The sequence below is a fragment of the Ahaetulla prasina genome, chromosome 1 (genome assembly GCF_028640845.1).
Source record: "Ahaetulla prasina isolate Xishuangbanna chromosome 1, ASM2864084v1, whole genome shotgun sequence".
Taxonomy (NCBI): domain Eukaryota; kingdom Metazoa; phylum Chordata; class Lepidosauria; order Squamata; family Colubridae; genus Ahaetulla; species Ahaetulla prasina.
The window spans coordinates 141,076,948-141,093,715 of NC_080539.1; the positions used below are offsets into that span (position 1 = coordinate 141,076,948).

General features: G+C 38.5%; 1 protein-coding gene and 1 long non-coding RNA gene across 18 annotated transcripts in view; one reads left to right on the forward strand and one right to left on the reverse strand.

The window, feature by feature from the left end:
- LOC131195171 (uncharacterized) overlaps positions 1–5,705 on the reverse strand; it is a 40,154-nt gene extending 34,449 nt beyond the window's left edge. For both annotated transcript variants that reach the window (XR_009154375.1, XR_009154376.1), the window contains exon 1: positions 5,655–5,705. This is a non-coding gene — a long non-coding RNA (uncharacterized LOC131195171). The remainder of the gene's footprint in view (positions 1–5,654) is intronic.
- DST (dystonin) overlaps positions 1–16,768 on the forward strand; it is a 381,039-nt gene that overhangs the window by 172,785 nt on the left and 191,486 nt on the right. For 12 of the 16 annotated variants that reach the window (XM_058176703.1, XM_058176715.1, XM_058176775.1 and 9 more), the window contains 5 exons: positions 11,793–11,905; positions 12,022–12,128; positions 13,923–14,042; positions 15,072–15,167; positions 15,268–15,395. In XM_058176703.1, the coding sequence (XP_058032686.1) occupies positions 11,793–11,905; positions 12,022–12,128; positions 13,923–14,042; positions 15,072–15,167; positions 15,268–15,395 (564 nt within the window). Of the gene's footprint in view, positions 1–11,792; positions 11,906–12,021; positions 12,129–13,922; positions 14,043–14,769; positions 14,967–15,042; positions 15,168–15,267; positions 15,396–16,768 lie in introns of those variants that run through there. The other 4 variants (XM_058176735.1, XM_058176757.1, XM_058176751.1 and 1 more) reach the window with 4 other exon arrangements.

A 16,768-nucleotide genomic window follows, 5' to 3' on the forward strand; every position in this document is an offset into this window, starting at 1 on the left:
TCCCAGCTCAAGAGATTGCAGTTGTGTTGAGTAGATGAGAGATTAACTCAGAGCCTTTTGGCCCTGCTGAGAAGCTCTTTGGCTCTTTAAGTTGAACTTCCGATGAGAACCAGTAGCAATAAGAAGAGGTAGAGAAGCTATTCAGAAGTGGAGATCACGCTTCTCAGATTTTTTGAGGCAAACAGAGCTGTGTGAGCTGCCAGATCCATTAAAACATGGCAGAAGTCAAGGCAAAGAATTTTAGGTGGGGAAAATATGCAAGATGCAAGTCTTGCTTTAAGGCAAACAAGTCATATATACTGTAGCAGAGGTTTGGTCTGGAACATTGGTCTCATGCCAGCCCACAAGGCAAGGGCTGTACGCTCTGTACTATGGCGATTGTTAAAACATGTTGCAGGCTATCAAGATCTAACTTGAATACATTCCTCCAGGATAGGAGAAGCAAGGATGCCAACGTTTGCCGCAGCATGTCAGTTGCCTCTAGCTACAAATGGGGAAGAAACAAAATATTACTAAGTGTCAAGCCTTGGATTGCTAGGGGATACATTTGAAAGGAAGAAGGCCTCTATTATGTGCACCTTCAAGTTTCTGCTTGCTGTTTTCTACTGTGCAGCTTATTCTTGCTTTTTCTCGGAGCAGGGAAATAAAAGCTCTGCCCAGGAAGAGAAATTTGGTAAGCTTTGCTTGAGTGAATTGAAGCAAAGTTCCACTTTTCTGCTGCAGGGGATCACTTAACATTAAAGCTTTCAGACTGAGAAAAGAAACATTTCAGGTGGAGTCAAGTGGATTCCATACAGTACAACTGGCACCTTGCTTGCTGTGTAATTGTGAATGATGGATCTTGATCCAAAGGATGTTTAACAACAACATAAAATAAAGATAATTTAGGAAATATTCCCTTGATAAAGAAGGATCTTCATCACCCTCCTCAGTATATCCCAGGGAGTATGTAAAACTTAAAAGTAGATAACTGGCCAGATCACAATGTTAAGGTCCCTGCTCTTTTAATCACAATTTTGCAGGAGTTTTTCTTATTTCTGAAGCTGGCCTCCCCAAAATCACATCAGACTAGCTTGTGACTTGTGGTGTGCTTTACATCCATCAGAATGATTTAAGTTCTGTTTATTCTTTTAAAAGGAATCACAGTATATTGCAATTTAGAAATCTTTCTACTTGCTGCTATAATGTAGATATCGGGGAATAAGCCTACTCTTGTTTATTGTCAGAGATAGTGCCTTTGGTCTTCCCTTCTTAAAGTAAGTTGTTGAGAAAGTGAATTGTACCTAAAGAGGATCCTGGAGCAAGTGAATATCTCAATCCATTTCAGTTTAAGGTTGGGATTTAGTATGGAGGCAGCTTTGGTTGCGCTTGGACATGGCCTATATGGGGAAGTTATATGGCAGTGAGCTTTTGATACTGTTAAGCATGGTGTCCTACTGGACCTGTTGGGAGCACTATTTTAAAGTGGTTCTTCTTCTTTAAAACTGGTTTTTATTATTGTTGGCTTGTGGGGAGTTGGGAGAGGTTACTCCCTAGGGGCCTTTTTTGTGGGGTTCCACAGGTTTCCTTTTATTTCAACATCTATATGAAACCTCTGGTCTACATGATCTGCAGGTTTATGGTTTTCTGTCAACAGGTTGCCGATAATATCCAATTATAGCTGCTACCCCAGGCACCCAAATGAACCTTCTGAGACTCTGTCGTAGGGCCTGGAGGCTATATAAGCCTGCATGGGAAGGAAATGAATCTGATTCATTCTTTGCCTGACCTCATGGACGTGGATATGAGGGCCACCTGAATGTTAGAATACTCTACCTTTACTTTTGGGTGGATTGCACTCCTGGACTCACAATCCCTGCTTGATGAGCAAGAAACAGTTGTGGCCAGGAAGGTCTTTATATAACTCTATTCAGTGCATCATATGCCCTTCCCTGGATCGAGAATGCCTTCAGACAGTTTTCGTGCTCTAATCACCTTATAGCTTGACTGTTACAATACTTTCTATATGGGCTTGCTCATGAAGACTACTTGAATGCCCTTGGCTGCCATCTAGCAGTTATCTGGATTTGTGCAGGATAAGAGTTAAAGTGCTGAGTGTTGAGATCATAACTGTAGCTGGAACTTTCTAGTTGATGGAATGAACTTTTTAAAAGGACGCTCTATGAGAAGAGAAGCTAAGGAATCAGTGCAGCAACTACCAGGAAAGGAATTTCCTGCTATGTACCATAAGTTGCAGAAGCACAAATGTCAAGTCCTTTCTATTACACTTTCAAATATGAGGCGTGCTCTCTGAGTTTATATTCTGGTCTCTCGCCTGTTTGTGTGGGTGTGGGCAGACTTAGAGATTCTTTGGTTGGGCTGTTTACTGATGGCTCTTTGACAGTTTCTTGATTGGGGTATTGCTTACTTGATTGTTGGTATCCCATTTTACAGTTTGTGTCTCAAAAATAAAACTTACAATAAATAATATAACTAATAGTGATGATGATGATGATGATGATGATGATAATAATAATAATTGAAAGATGCTATTGTTGCTTCTCATGGATGAGATAAACTCAGAAAAAAACCTGAGCAGTGTGAAAATTACACAATAAGTCAGTAAACAGATGCAGGGCAGAGCGGGTTTAGCTCTGCCTCAAATGGAATTACATTTGCATTATAAACTTTGCCTGCCTGATTTTTGCATCATTAATCTGCAAACTCAGCATCACATATTGGAATGATAACAATTTCTGACAATGGTGCCTCTCACTCAAAGGTGGGCAAAACCACTTTAATTCCTCTTTCAGTCATAACGTATTAAAAGAAACAACAATGTGCATGTTGGGACATGGCATTTGAGTGTGTTGAGTTGTTCCTCACTTTGGAGAAATTCATGGATGTCTCGATTGCCAGTCCATTATTACTCTTTATGAGTTCAGAATTCAGGGGTATGTTTCGCCCGTGTAAACCTTAGAGCTAATTGTAGTGATCAAAACGAAAGCTTTCCATTCCCAGCCCAGGTTTTCTGCTGACAAAATAATGGGGCTATGCACTGCTTTGGGTTCAGTTCTGAAAATAAGTTTCGGAGCGCATGGAAACCATTCAGGCTACAAGTCCTGAACATTTCTGCTTAAATGAGTTGCCAGCAGTTTCTGTGTTCTATACCTGTGCCCTGTGAAGCACCTTTTCAGAATGGAATTGGAAGTATTGCCTAACTATAATAAATAAAGGAACTTCTATGAGAATGACACTGAATTCATAGATGTAAAAAAAAAAAAATTTTCTTTTTTTTTTAGTAAAGAACTAGAACTAGTAAAGAACTAGACATTATGGTAAGAACATCATTATGCCTTGCTGTGAAAGGACAATTTTGAATGGAATTGAAAATAGCTATATATAGTATATATAGCTTTCTTAAAACTAGTTTTTTCTGAAATAAATGGCAAATGGCTAATGAATTTAGTTTAACAAATTTATTGGATCTGATCGTTGAGATTAAACTGTACAGCGAGGCCATATAGATAAATGAAATAGCATCTACTTTTGTTACTCTGGGAATACAGTTAATCCCCGATTTACAATCATTTATTTAGTGACTGTTTGAAGTTACAACAGCAATGAAAAAAGTGACTTATGACCAGTTTTCATACGTAGGGCTGTTGAATATTGCAGCATCCCCATGGTCACATAATCAAAATTCAGGCAGTTAGCAACTGGCATCTACTTATGACAGTTGCTGTGTCCTGGGATCATGTGATCACCTTTTGTAACTTTTCTGACAAACCAAGTCAATGGGGAAGCCAGATCCACTTAAAAACTGTGTTACTAATTTAACAACTCCAGTGATTCACTTAAAACTATGGCAAGAAAGCTCGTAAAATGGAGCAAAACTCCCTTAACTATCTTGCTTAGCAACAGAAATTCTGGGCTCTCTTGTGGTGGTAAGTAGAGGACTACCTGTATTCTGTCACTTTATTATCATAATTACTCTTTACGGATGCCTGACGTCCATAAAGGCATGTAAGGTTATCAGTATTGGGGTTTAAAAACTATCATAGGATCTGAAGGTAATGTGAAATTACAATATGTCTAACGGATCTGGCTATGATATTTGGTTATGGTATGTATACATAGAGGGTATTTTGGTTAGTTTAGGCCAGGAGTGTAAAACTCAAGGCCCGCCAGCTCACAGGGTGCTTAGATCTGGTCCGCGGGGCCCTGGAAACAGGGAAGAACCGTCCCACAGTGCTTCTGCCAGCAAAAATGGGGCTCAAGAAGCTGTGATGGCCTCCTGCAACTTGCAACCCTATACCAGCGAAAACAGAGCTCGGGGGGGGGGGCGTCCCGATCTCCATTTTTGCTGGCAGAGGGTTGCAGGAGGCCATCACAGTCTCCTGAGCTCCGTTTTGGGGCCCCACAGGCACCCCCAACACAAGTGATGTTGAACTGGCCACGCCTACCCAGCCCCCAAACACAACCCTGATGTGGCCCTCAATGCATTGAGTCTGAAACCCCTGGCTTAGGCTTTTACTTTGTTAGGATATAAGAATGTGTACATAGAATGCAGTTGGGTTTGTTTGGCTTATGTATAATGTCTTCTTCCTGTTCTAAGGGAATGTACACGTCAACGTGTACATTTCCTTAAGAGCAGGACATTATACCTGAGCCAAACAACACCAACTGTATTCTATGTACACATAGTATATTCTTATATCCTAACAAACTTTATTTGTATTAGCTTCTTAACTCTGGGTGTGTCTGGATTGGTTACTATCCCTACCTGCTCTCCAACAAAGTTACTGTACGTGAGTGAAATGTGCCTGCGGGGAAGTATTTGAATAATCTAGATATTTGCCTATGAATACTTACTAGTTAAAAATTCCTGTGATATATATGTGATTGTATTTATTGCTTTTGCTTTTTGGTTAAAAACAAAATTATAAATTGGGGAATCAGTTAAGAAGCTTTTAAACATATTCACAAAACAATTAATACAAGAATTATAAAAAAAATTACAAGTGCTAAATAAGGATTTCATTTCCTTTATGCACTAGAAATCTATTTGTTAAATATATTAAGCAATGATGTTGGGAATGAGGTGAAAGACCTATTACTGTCTTTTTGGATGAAACAGTTGCACAATAAGTTATCTCTACTATTAAGGGTGTTTAGAAAAATTCCAACTCAATCAATAATTCATTTTTAAAATATTGTTTACTTTGATTGTTTATTACTGAATCAAATATAACAAAGGAATATTTTTAAAATAATTTATAGATGTTCCTACATGATCAAGTTGCTTGTTCATCTCCAGAAATATAAATTATTATTACATTTATAAAAGCTGGCAAAGCTTCTGGTCTGGTTAGCTACTTCGCATACATACAGGTCAGGGGTGAAATGCTCCCGGATCGGACGGGATCGCACGATCCTGTAGCGATGGCGGCTGCTGGTTCGGAGGACCAGTAGCAAAAATCCCTGGCCCCGCCCCCCCGCCTCTGCTGAGCCGCACCATTGGCAGAGTTTTTGTTTTTTTTTACTTTTAAAAGCCGGTTTTGCTTCAGCCGAAACAGGCCTTTAAAAGTAAAAAACAGCAGAACCTTACTTGTACTCTTACTTGTAGAAAACATGTTTTCTACAAGTAAGAGTACAGATTCTAAGGCACTTACCTGATTACTGATGAACGCATGGCTCTCTTTCCAGCCCGAAGGCAGTTTCAGTTTCAGCCAGACAGCATCAATCGCTCAGCTAATATATTTCCTCGGTGATCACCTGGCTGGCTTTGCTGGCTGAGGAACTCTGGGATTTGAAGTCCACAATAAAATAAAATAAAATAATAAAATAAAATATTTGTGCAGCTTTCTGAGATTTGGTGTGTTTCTGTAGTGTTTCACTCTAACTACACAAATACACAAAATCTCAGAAAGCTGTATGTGGCATTTTGTGTGTGTGTGAGAGTTGTGTGTGTGTAAAGTGTGAAAGTTCGTTTTTGAGCTTTTTGTGGCTGTGTGAAGTGTGAAGTGCAACTGCTTTTATACTGTGTGTGAGTCAGTTGTGTTGTGTTGTGTGTATGTATGTAAAGTGTGAAAGTTGGTTTTTGGTACCTCTTATTGTTTTTTTATACTTTGTTTATTATTTTTATTATTTATTGTTATTGGCCACGCCCACCAAGCCATCTGACCACCAAGCCACGCCCACCAATTAAGCCACGGCCACATAACCGATAGGGAAAATTTTTAGATTTCACCCCTGATACAGGTAGTCCTCGCCTTACACAGTTCATTTACTGATTGTTCAAAGTTAAAACGGCACTGCATATAGTGACTTATGATCGCTTTTCACACTTACGTGGTCATGCAGCATCCCTGTCACCATATGATCAAAATTCAGATATTTGGCAATTGACTCATATTTATGACAGTTGCAGTATCCCATGGTCATGCGATCACCTTTTGTGACTTTCTGGCAAGCAAAGTCAATGAGGGAGCCAAATTTACTTAACCATGTTACTAACGTAACAACTCCAGTGATTCATTTAATAACGGTGGCAGGCAAGATTGTAAAATGGGGCAGAACTAACTTAACAAATGTCTCGCTTAGCAACAGCAATTTTGGGCTCAATTGTGGTCGTAAGTGAAGGACTACCTGTACTGTTTTACCCCAATAGTCCTGGGGATTGATAATGATGCCTTTTAAAATAAGACATTTCCTACTTCTTCCAACGAAGCGTGTATAACTGATTTTGAAGCCTGGCAAAGATTCTGCAGACTTTGAAAGCTCTTGTCTGATTTTTATTTTTTAAACAGTCATGCAAAAATGTTGACGGTGACCTTGGCAGGTAAATTATAGAAGATACCACAGGGAAATGGTGTTACAAATGTTCCTTTTCCCCTGGGGTCAGTTTCAGTTGGCTTGCAATGGTGGTGATTGTCAACTCGCAAAGCATCCCTGGCCTATTCAGCCTTAGACTTTGCAGGTTTTCACAGGGAATGATAACCTTCCAAATCCTAGTTAACATCTATTGCATTGTAACAGTTACTTTGGATAGTCAGAGGGATGGCATATAAATCTAATAATAAATAAATCTGCATGAAACTACTGAGTGAATTCATCTGTAGCAGGGGTGTCAAACGCGATTTCATTGAGGGCCGGAGCTCCGCTTTCACTGGCAGAGGCACTGCAGGCCGGTCCTTTGCTATTTCCAGGGCGGCACGGCGGGCCAGATGTAAGCACCCAGCAGGCCATATCCGGCCCTCAGGTGTTCAGTTTGACACCCGTGATCTATAGGCATCTAATCTTGACAAAATGTAGATGACATGCATTACATCTCAATCCTGGACCAAAGAGACAGTGTTGTATAAATCCTGTTTCAATGTGTCAGCCTTGCAAGGTAATTCAAGCAAGAAGCACACCCAGAAGTACTAGCTCCAATTTTATTTATTAACTAATTCCTTCAAGTCTGAAAGTCCATCTATTCCCTCTTGCCTTTACAATCCACCCCACTAGGATGAGAAGTTTGCCATGCCCACATTTGTTCTGTGGACTTAGCTGCCTCTTGTCTAACCATTATCTAGTCTGCAGCTCTTAATCCTGTCTCCTAAGGTCCTTCCGACATAGCATTACACATGTTCTGGATGCTAATGGTGTCTGAGTGAGGAGCAGAAATCTTAAATTAAATCCTGATGAGAGTAAATGGCTTTGTATTCCTTTACAGGAATTTTCTATAAGTTATTCTTGATAGGTTTACACTTCCCTCAGTGGAATTTGTGTGTAATTTGGAGGTCTTCCTAGAGTTTCATTGAGTAGATGAAGGTTTGACCAAGAAGGTTTTTAAACAAATCCATCTGGTAAACCAATTGTATCTTTCCTACATGGGAAAGCTCTTTTTATGGTTATTCATGTCTTAGTCATCACCTGTTTGGATTACTACAATACCCTGTACGTGGATCTATTCTTGAAGACCGTACAGAAGGTACAGCTGTTCAGGAATGTGTTAGTGTAAGAAGCTATGAGCATATTTGTTTTGTCTATTTAACAACACTAGTTTGCAAACTGCACTAGTCACCAGTTAACTTCTGGATGCAATTCTAGGTGTTGGTTGTCACCTATTTTAGGGGCTATGTATTTATAGGTTGCCCCTGCCTACCCAGTAAGATCCGGCAGAGTTCCCAGTAGCTGTGCCTGCCCTGCTGAAGTCCATACAACCTCAACTTAGCTTTTTCCATGAAACTGTGAGGATTTGGCTCTATAAACAGCCCTGGGCAAGATAGATTCTCAACCAGTTCCCTGCTATTTTTTTTTACAGTTATGTGGTTTGTTTTGTTGTTTTTCCCAACAAAGATGCTTGGTAATTTTTTGGGGTATATTATTGTTATTTTAATTTTTCCATTTTGTAAACTGTCTACTCTAGAGTTTAATTTGTGATTAAGATGGCCTGGATGGAAGGATGGATGACCAATCTTTGATTATTTATTTTACACAATCTGGTTTTATAAGAGGTCATTAAAATATAAAATTGAAATGAATAATGGTGGTCTCATCAGATGTGGAAAAAACAGGTGATAGACTACAGTGGAAATTGTTAGTAAAATTTTGTCTAAATATAGATTTGTTCCTTTTAATTAGATTAATAAGTGACACTGTAATCATTCTTTTAGGGTTATTATACATGGAACCAACTATAAACCGTGTTTTCCCCAAAATATGACCTACCCTACAGCTGTCTGCCCCAAACCAAGCGGTGGGGAGGCTTTGGGAGTACAAACAGGAAATAACAGGCAGGAAATTTTTCCTGCTGATCGCCTCCCAATTTTCCCGCTGATCGCCGAAAAGCCCCTCCCCCCAAAGCCTTCAACGTATCCTAAGATTGCAACGCTGAAGGCTCGGCAGGAACATGCTGTTTAGAGAAGACATATAGGCTCAGATCAGCAGAGCTGCCACCCTTTTAGGAGCCTGAATGTCCTCCACAAAACAGCTGAGCTGAGCCTGCCTGTCTTCGCTAAACAGCTGATTTTGTTTTCTGGAGCTGTTTAGTGAAGACATGCCGGCTCGGCTCAGCTGTTTTGTGGAGGACATTCAGGCTCTGAAAGGGCGCAGATCAGCTGTTTAGTGAGGCCATGGAGGCGCTAAGTGGGAAGGGCAGCTCACTGCCCCCACCCTTCCCGGCTCAGGAAATATGGGGGAAAATATTAGACCTCCCCGAAACTAAGACCTGGTGCCTTTTTTGGTAGTCCAAAAAATATAATACCCAGTCATATTTTTGGGGAAACATGGTATCTATTAAGAGGCCTTATGAAACCCATTAATATTTTTTATCTTCTCTTAATTTGATATTGGAACTATTGACCTGCTTCATTTGACAAACAGAAGAAAGTAGCTGGAGTTGAATACAGACTATTTTTATATTCCAAAGCTGAGGAAACATTTAACCTGTGTTCATTGACAAAAAGAGTAAATAGGGGTTATAGTTGAAATTAAAGCAAGACTAAAAATTATAGAAAAAAAATGCTACTGCATTGAAAACTAGAGATGTATTGCCAGCATTAGTGTACCAAGTCAAAGACAATCACAATACAACCAATTTATATTTTCTCCCTGCTCTTTCTCTTTCTTTGAGTTCATATATTTTCTCTGGTAGGTTTAGTGAGAAGTCTGCTGTAGAATGACTCACACTTTTATAAAGACTGAATAATGCATCTTTTATCATATGTAGACTAAGTACATCATACATGTGTTTTCAACATGTATTTTATCATAGCTGGAAAGCTTTAATTATTAACAAGTACTATCCGTGTATAAATTATATAGGTGTGCAATTTTTAAATATCCCTTTATAATAGGTACCATAGTTATCTTAGATATATATTTCTATATTATTTATAAAATGAGACTGAAGATAATTGTAACTAATATTAACATTTTAAATGATGGTTAGTACCAATAATAAGGTGAAAGAGACAATTTTTTTCTGTCTGATTTTTCTTTTGGGGGACATTTCCCTATGCATTTATTCTGATGAGTAATTTACCAAATGGATCTGAACTTCATTACATGCAACGACTGGAGATAATAGGTTTGAAATTTGTAGCCCAAACGTGGTTGCCCTTGGAGTCACCTTCTTTTGTTATAGAGCAAATTTCAGCTTGCCTCTTCTTGAATTAAAGAAAAAACATTCTGCATTGCAGTCTGCTTAGGTGGTAGTGGCATTTTTTTTCACTAAAAAGCTAGCAAATATATTACAGCTTGCCCTTTCTTGTTTTGAAAAACTGGCAGCTGAATAGACATAGTTTTGTGTTTTGCATATCACAGGTTGCTTCATTACAAGCAACATGTGTGAAAAGTCAGCAGAATCAGAGGAACATCTGTATGTTTTTAGATAGATTTCCCCTTTTTGCAGCTTCACAATACATTTGCTTGAAAAACATCCTTGTTTATTAATCTGTTAGTGACACAAAAGTCCTATTTTTCAAGTCCATTATTGTATTGTTATAATGAATTTTATAATTCATTATCTGAATGTTATAGTCAAAGATAATGTTTTCCTAAATCAATTAAAGAAAGTAACAACTTTTAAAGTTTAAATTGAGGAGTTTAGGGTTTATAGGGTATTAATTGCAAAGCTTGGGTTTGTTGTTGATATGTTTGATCAAAGTCCTCTTTTTTAAAAAAATCAGTTTTTCCACTATTTAATCCATTATGGCAAAAGCATACTTCAGCCAGAAACTTGAGGAAGAATAAATATTGGGGTAATGTCTTTAATGATTGGACAAGTGGAGGTGACTATAAAGTTAATTGTATCCCAGCTGAAATGTATGATGACTATCATCAGGAAAAGGATGCTGACTAAAAATTATCATCCCACCCATTTTGGAATTGGAAAGGTGTAATTTCCTTAATTTTTAGAGAGCACTGTGTCTTAAGACTGCATTTCTGTTATCACTAACTAGCATGCTAGAGGCAAGGGCTTGTTGGAGTTACAGATATGGAAAACATCTGATCATCATCACCATCATGTTTTCCATTCCTGTCTTAATTTCCTTTTTTTCTTATGGTTGTCCCCCCTCCCCGCCACTTATGTCTTTCTGTCACATGAATGGTCAGGATAGCTCATTTGGGAAGAAGATGAAGTGACAAGATAGAAAGAAAGTGAACTATTTATTGTGCATGAGCATGGTGAAGCAGAACTTTGGTGGGGAGAGGAGGGGGAGGAGAAAGAGAGGAAGAGGGGGAGGAGAAGAACAAATAACAGCAACAGCAAAAAGTTGTATGCAGCCTACCTCTCAACAATTCTGGTTGACATGTCAAAGAGACTACATTAAAATCAACAAAATATATAGAAAAAAGTTGGCAAGCATGATGAAGTGGGGAATTTCATGATAGTAAGACAATTTCATCATAAGGCATAGTTCCAAGGTCTCGTCATTTTGAACCACCCTTCTTAAAATGTTGCCCACCACTTTTCCCATCTAGAAAAGGCAGAAGAGGTAAGGCATTTCTGGGTAATTGTAAGATATCCAGAGCTAATGTTTTGGAGTAAAAAGGGATTCTGATCTCAACTAGTGTCTTCTCTGGAAGTTTCTGCTTCTCCGTCTTTCCCTTGTGATAAAAACATCTCCAAAAACTTAAGTTATTATTTTTTTTCAGAAAGAATATTCTGTCTAGGACTTGAAAAGCTGAAATGTAGGGCCCATTTCCTCTGAAGTAATAACCTTCATCATTTCCCTTGAAAACCTCATCTTCAGAAATAAATGAAGACCACAGTTCACATATTGTCCTCCAAAAGCAGATTAAATTCTTTTCTTTTACAGGCCGGACCTGGTAGACATGAATACTGTTGCTGTTCAAAGCAACCTTGCAAATTTAGAGCATGCTTTTTTTGTAGCTGAAAAACTTGGAGTTGCCAGGCTTTTGGATCCTGAAGGTGAGTTGATGAATTGAAAATACTGTTGATTGACAGGCTTCAAAAAGCTTGACAGGAAGCCTGATGTTGTGGTATCTGTATTGTAAACATTGCCTTTGTCCACTTGTACATTTTAGATGTCGATGTCTCCTCGCCAGATGAGAAGTCAGTAATCACTTATGTATCATCACTTTATGATGCATTTCCCAAAGTACCTGAAGGTGGTGAAGGCATCAGTGCACATGTAAGTAAGAAAGTAGTTTTATACACTCACAGCATTTTTAGGCAGAAATACTGAACTGTTACGTTATGTAACATTAAGAGTTTGGACTGTCTGATTGGGGCACAAAACTTATATAACTGCTATTTACTGTAGAGAACAACTTGAAGAAACAAGGTCATAGAACGATAGTACTAAGAAGTGAGAGCTCTCCCTTTGGTCATACTTCCTCCATGCAGGGAAGGTGAATCCACTTCCTTCTTCAGATGCCATGTTCTGTTGGGCTTACCTGATATTTAAATTGTTGAGCCAGGGCATTTTGAAATGAGTCCTCATGGGCATGATGCTAATTAAAGTATATCATGAAATTGGCCACTAGGTGTATGAGTGGGACCTCTTCTTCAAGCTGATCCACTAGAGCAATGCTCCCAACATTTCCAGATTGGCGGCCGAGCAAGGGGTGGGGGGGGAAGAGGGAATGGTTTTGTGTGAGGGGCAGGCACATGCATGTTTGTATGAGCAGCGGGCGCACATACCCACCACTTGCACGAATGGGGCTGCAAGTGCTGTCACCTGCTGCTCATGTGAGTTGAGCTGGGTGCGCGCACATGCATGCGCCAGCCCACTGCTCATGTGGCCTTGTTGTGAATAGGCCACACAGCCCAGCAGCTGCCGCTCACAGGTTGGAGACCTCTGCACTAGAGTGTAGCCATGTGTGGAAAGAAAGCATAAAGGTCTGATGTGATAGAGTTATGAAGTTAAAAACAAGTTACTCGGGAGGAAAAAGGTGAAAACAGGAAAAAAGAGGGATATTGACAGAAGAAGACCTCAAAAAAAAAAAGTATAATACTTATAATAAGGATGGACTGTTTCTCAGGGGAATGGAATGGAGTAGAATGGAATGGAATTGAATTGAATTTTTTATTGGCCAAGTGTGATTGGACACACAAGGAATTTGTCTTGGTGCATATGCTCTCAGTGTATATAAAAGAAAAGATATGTTCATCAAGAATCATAAGGTACAACACTTAATGATAGTCATAGGGTACAAATAAGCAATCGGGAAACAATATCAATATAAATCATAAGGATATAAGCAACAAAGTTATAGGCATACAGTCATAAGTGAAAGGAAATGGGTGATGGGAACGATGAGAAGATTAATAGTAGTCAGATTCAGTAAATAGTTTGACACTGTTGAGGGAATGATTTGTTTAGCAGAGTGATGGCCTTCGGGAAAAAACTGTTCTTGTGTCTAGTTGTTCTGGTGTGCAGTGCTCCATATCATCATTTTGAGGGTAGGAGTTGAAACAGTTTCTGTCCAGGATGTGAGGGGTCTGTAAATATTTTCACGGCCCTTTTTTTGACTCGTGTAATATACAGGTCCTCAATGGAAGGCAGGTTGGTAGCAATTATTTTTTCTGCAGTAAGCAAGGGAAGTGCTAGGAATATAAGCTAGAAATCAGAAGAACAGTAGATAAGGGAACTAAAATCAGATAACAGAATAATACAGGGGCTACAAGTATAGAGGTGCTATAAAGGAGAGTGGACAAGGAATGAGCAAAATCTCATACTGGGTATTAGGAGAGGAGGAGAATTTGAATCAGAAGCCAAAGAAGTGTAGGGCTGAAAGATCCAGTTTCTGCAACGTTATTCAAAAATTGCTTGAAAAAGGAGACTTTGCCAATTTAAATTGTAATTTTGCTGACACTTTAGGACTAAGTTAGATAGAGCTGACTGGTTGCTTATCTATAATGCAACAGATACAATTGACAAGCAATGTCTTTAAAATTGGTGTGCTACTATTGCTTCTCTTAGGATGTTGAAGTCAAATGGATTGAATATCAGAATATGGTGAACTACCTCATCCAATGGATTAGGCACCATGCCACAATAATGAGTGACAGAGCATTTCCAAACAACCCTGTAGAACTCAAGGTGATTTTTTTTCTTTTGTTTATATTGCCAAAATACAGTTTAAGAATATTAGGTACTATTCCTTTAGAGTAATCACCTATTCATTTATAGTGATTCACAAAACTCACATGTCCTTTAAATGGCACTGATGGAATACAAAATACTTGTTTCAAGAAAGGTCTGCCTTTTTCCAAAGACAGAATTTTCCTAAAGCCAGCTCCAGCACAATGCAGAGTGGGTACAGAAGAGAGTGAATTAAATATGCCAGTACAACTCTTCTGGGAACTTCAGAGGTTGGCATAGTTTGCAATGTTAAATGTCCCTTTATGTAAAAATGCTGGAAGCTATTACGTCAGAGAGGATGTTAGGTTAAATTCCTTCTCCCTCTCATGTTATTTTTCTAAAACATAACTTTTATGCATGAAGTTCTCAGCAATGAATTATCTTCTGTCCTTATTACATGATCTTGAGATGGGTGGCTATATAAATTTGATAAATAAATCCTCAGTCAATCTACTGTTACAGGGCAGTGGAAAAAAAACTGGATTTCTGGTCAACTATGTATAAACATAGTGATTCTAGATATTAGAATCTTGGGAAGGAGCCACAAATCTAAACAGTGTTCATGTAAAGATTAAGCAATAAAGGGCATCTCCCTGGCTTGGAGGCATTAGAATGCATTTTAATCTGAGGCTGCGCAAACCACTGCCACGGCTAACACAAATTTAGTGGTTTGGGTTCTTGTCCTTTTCATAAAAGAGACATCAAGCAGAATTCTCTCCAGCACTTAACTATGGGGATTACATCCATGAACACCAGCGGGTAGAAGATTTAAGTTAACCTTGGATTTAGAGAACCAAGATGGTCAAGAAAAACCTGAATGGGAGACATACGGTTTAATTCTCTCTTTTCTTGTAAATCCATGTATTTTGTTCTTGATATTAAGTAAGTTAGACAATTTGGTTTCAAAGTAATGAGGATGACAAGTTTTTATAAGCCTTAGTAAACCAGAATATCTCAGTAAAGACTTCAATGTTTGTTTTCCTTTAGGCACTTTATAACCAATATTTACAATTTAAAGAAACAGAAATTCCACCAAAGGAGATAGACAAATCAAAAATCAAGCATCTATATAAACTACTAGAGGTAAGCTATATTGTGTAGACTGGTACAGGCTGGATTTACTTCTCACTTTTATGCCTGATTTGGTTTCTCAATTTTATGCAATTATTCCTTGCCTTCAAAGGTTTGGATTGAATTTGGGCGTATCAAGCTTCCTCAAGGCTACCACCCAAATGACATTGAAAAAGAATGGGGGAAGCTAATTATTGCTATGCTGGAAAGAGAGAAAATGCTTCGACCAGAAGTTGAAAGGTGGGTTGATTTTTTGTTTTATAGGCATGTTTCCCTGCCGGGTTGAAACTGCTCAGTAGGATACATTACATAATAGAGACACTTTAATCTTGAAACAAAGGTAGTCAAAATTTCCTTTGTAGAAATGAATTGTCAGGTGAGCTCATTAATTGGATATTGCTTTTAAATTGAACAAATATCTGTACTTATGCTTATTTTTATTGACATAATTATCAAGCAGCTTATGCAAAAATCTGTATTAAATAGCAAATATGTAACTATAACCTTGTCTGATGTTTTGCCCATCAGAATTTGGACAATTATTCCAGTTATCAAACATTGCTTATAGTTAAACAGTTTTCTCAAGGTTTATGTTTCAATCCTGACCAACTTTTGAGTAGATAATCAATTTTTTATTAAGGTCACAGACCAGCAAAAAGTAGATAATACTTTCCAAAGTTTGCCAGGGCATTTACAGAATTGAGTGGGCTCCCACTGGCTTTTTCTTAGAAGCTTCAAGAGGGTTAAAGTGGCGGTTACCCCAAGTCTTGGTGACCCCCAACTGAGATGGCAGACTCAGACTGCCCTTGGAAGGGCAGTCTTGGTAGATTGCATCAGAGCCTTGTGCCATGATGTCTGCTCAAGAAAATTCATACTGATGCCAAGGACATTGTGTGCCATGAAATCAAAGCAAACAGGCTGACTCCCCAAGGCCACGTGCAATCTTGGTAGCCTTTTCAGAACCACTTGAGCCTCCTGGATAATTACTGAGAATTTGCATTATGTTCCCTGCTAGTCTGAGGCAGAGAAGAGATGAAAACTGTACCATCAGCACCCAAAATAAATTTAACAATGAAAAATAATGAATTCCTTATCCTTTTCAAGGAAAAAATGAAAATCTTGCTTGGGCCAATATATGAGACAATGGCTTTGCCCATTCCACTGATTACCATGCTCATCTTAAGTATGACCCTCGCCTTTCAAGAGTTACGATTTATACCATATCTCTGTGTGTGAGTGTGTCTGTGTGTATCTTATAATAATTAACTTTATTAATTTAGTGGCATGCAAGATAGCAATGTTGCAAATTCTATGCAATCTGGCAATTGAATTATCCCTGAATTTACCTGTCCACCTGTTTTCCCCTTGTATTACAGATTTCCCCATTAAAATCTGTCCCGTTAGTCAAGAGAGTTAGAATACAATTTTGTTGGCAGCATACTTTTGAATTCTAGAGCTGGATATAGGGTATCATGCAAAGAAATTCTGCAGTTTTGTTGTTTTAACCATTACAATTGTGTAAACTAAATCTAGATGTGGGAAAGAAATGAAATTTAACTTCTTTGCAAATATTTTTAAGTAAAATCGCTCTATTGGGCATATAACATGGACAT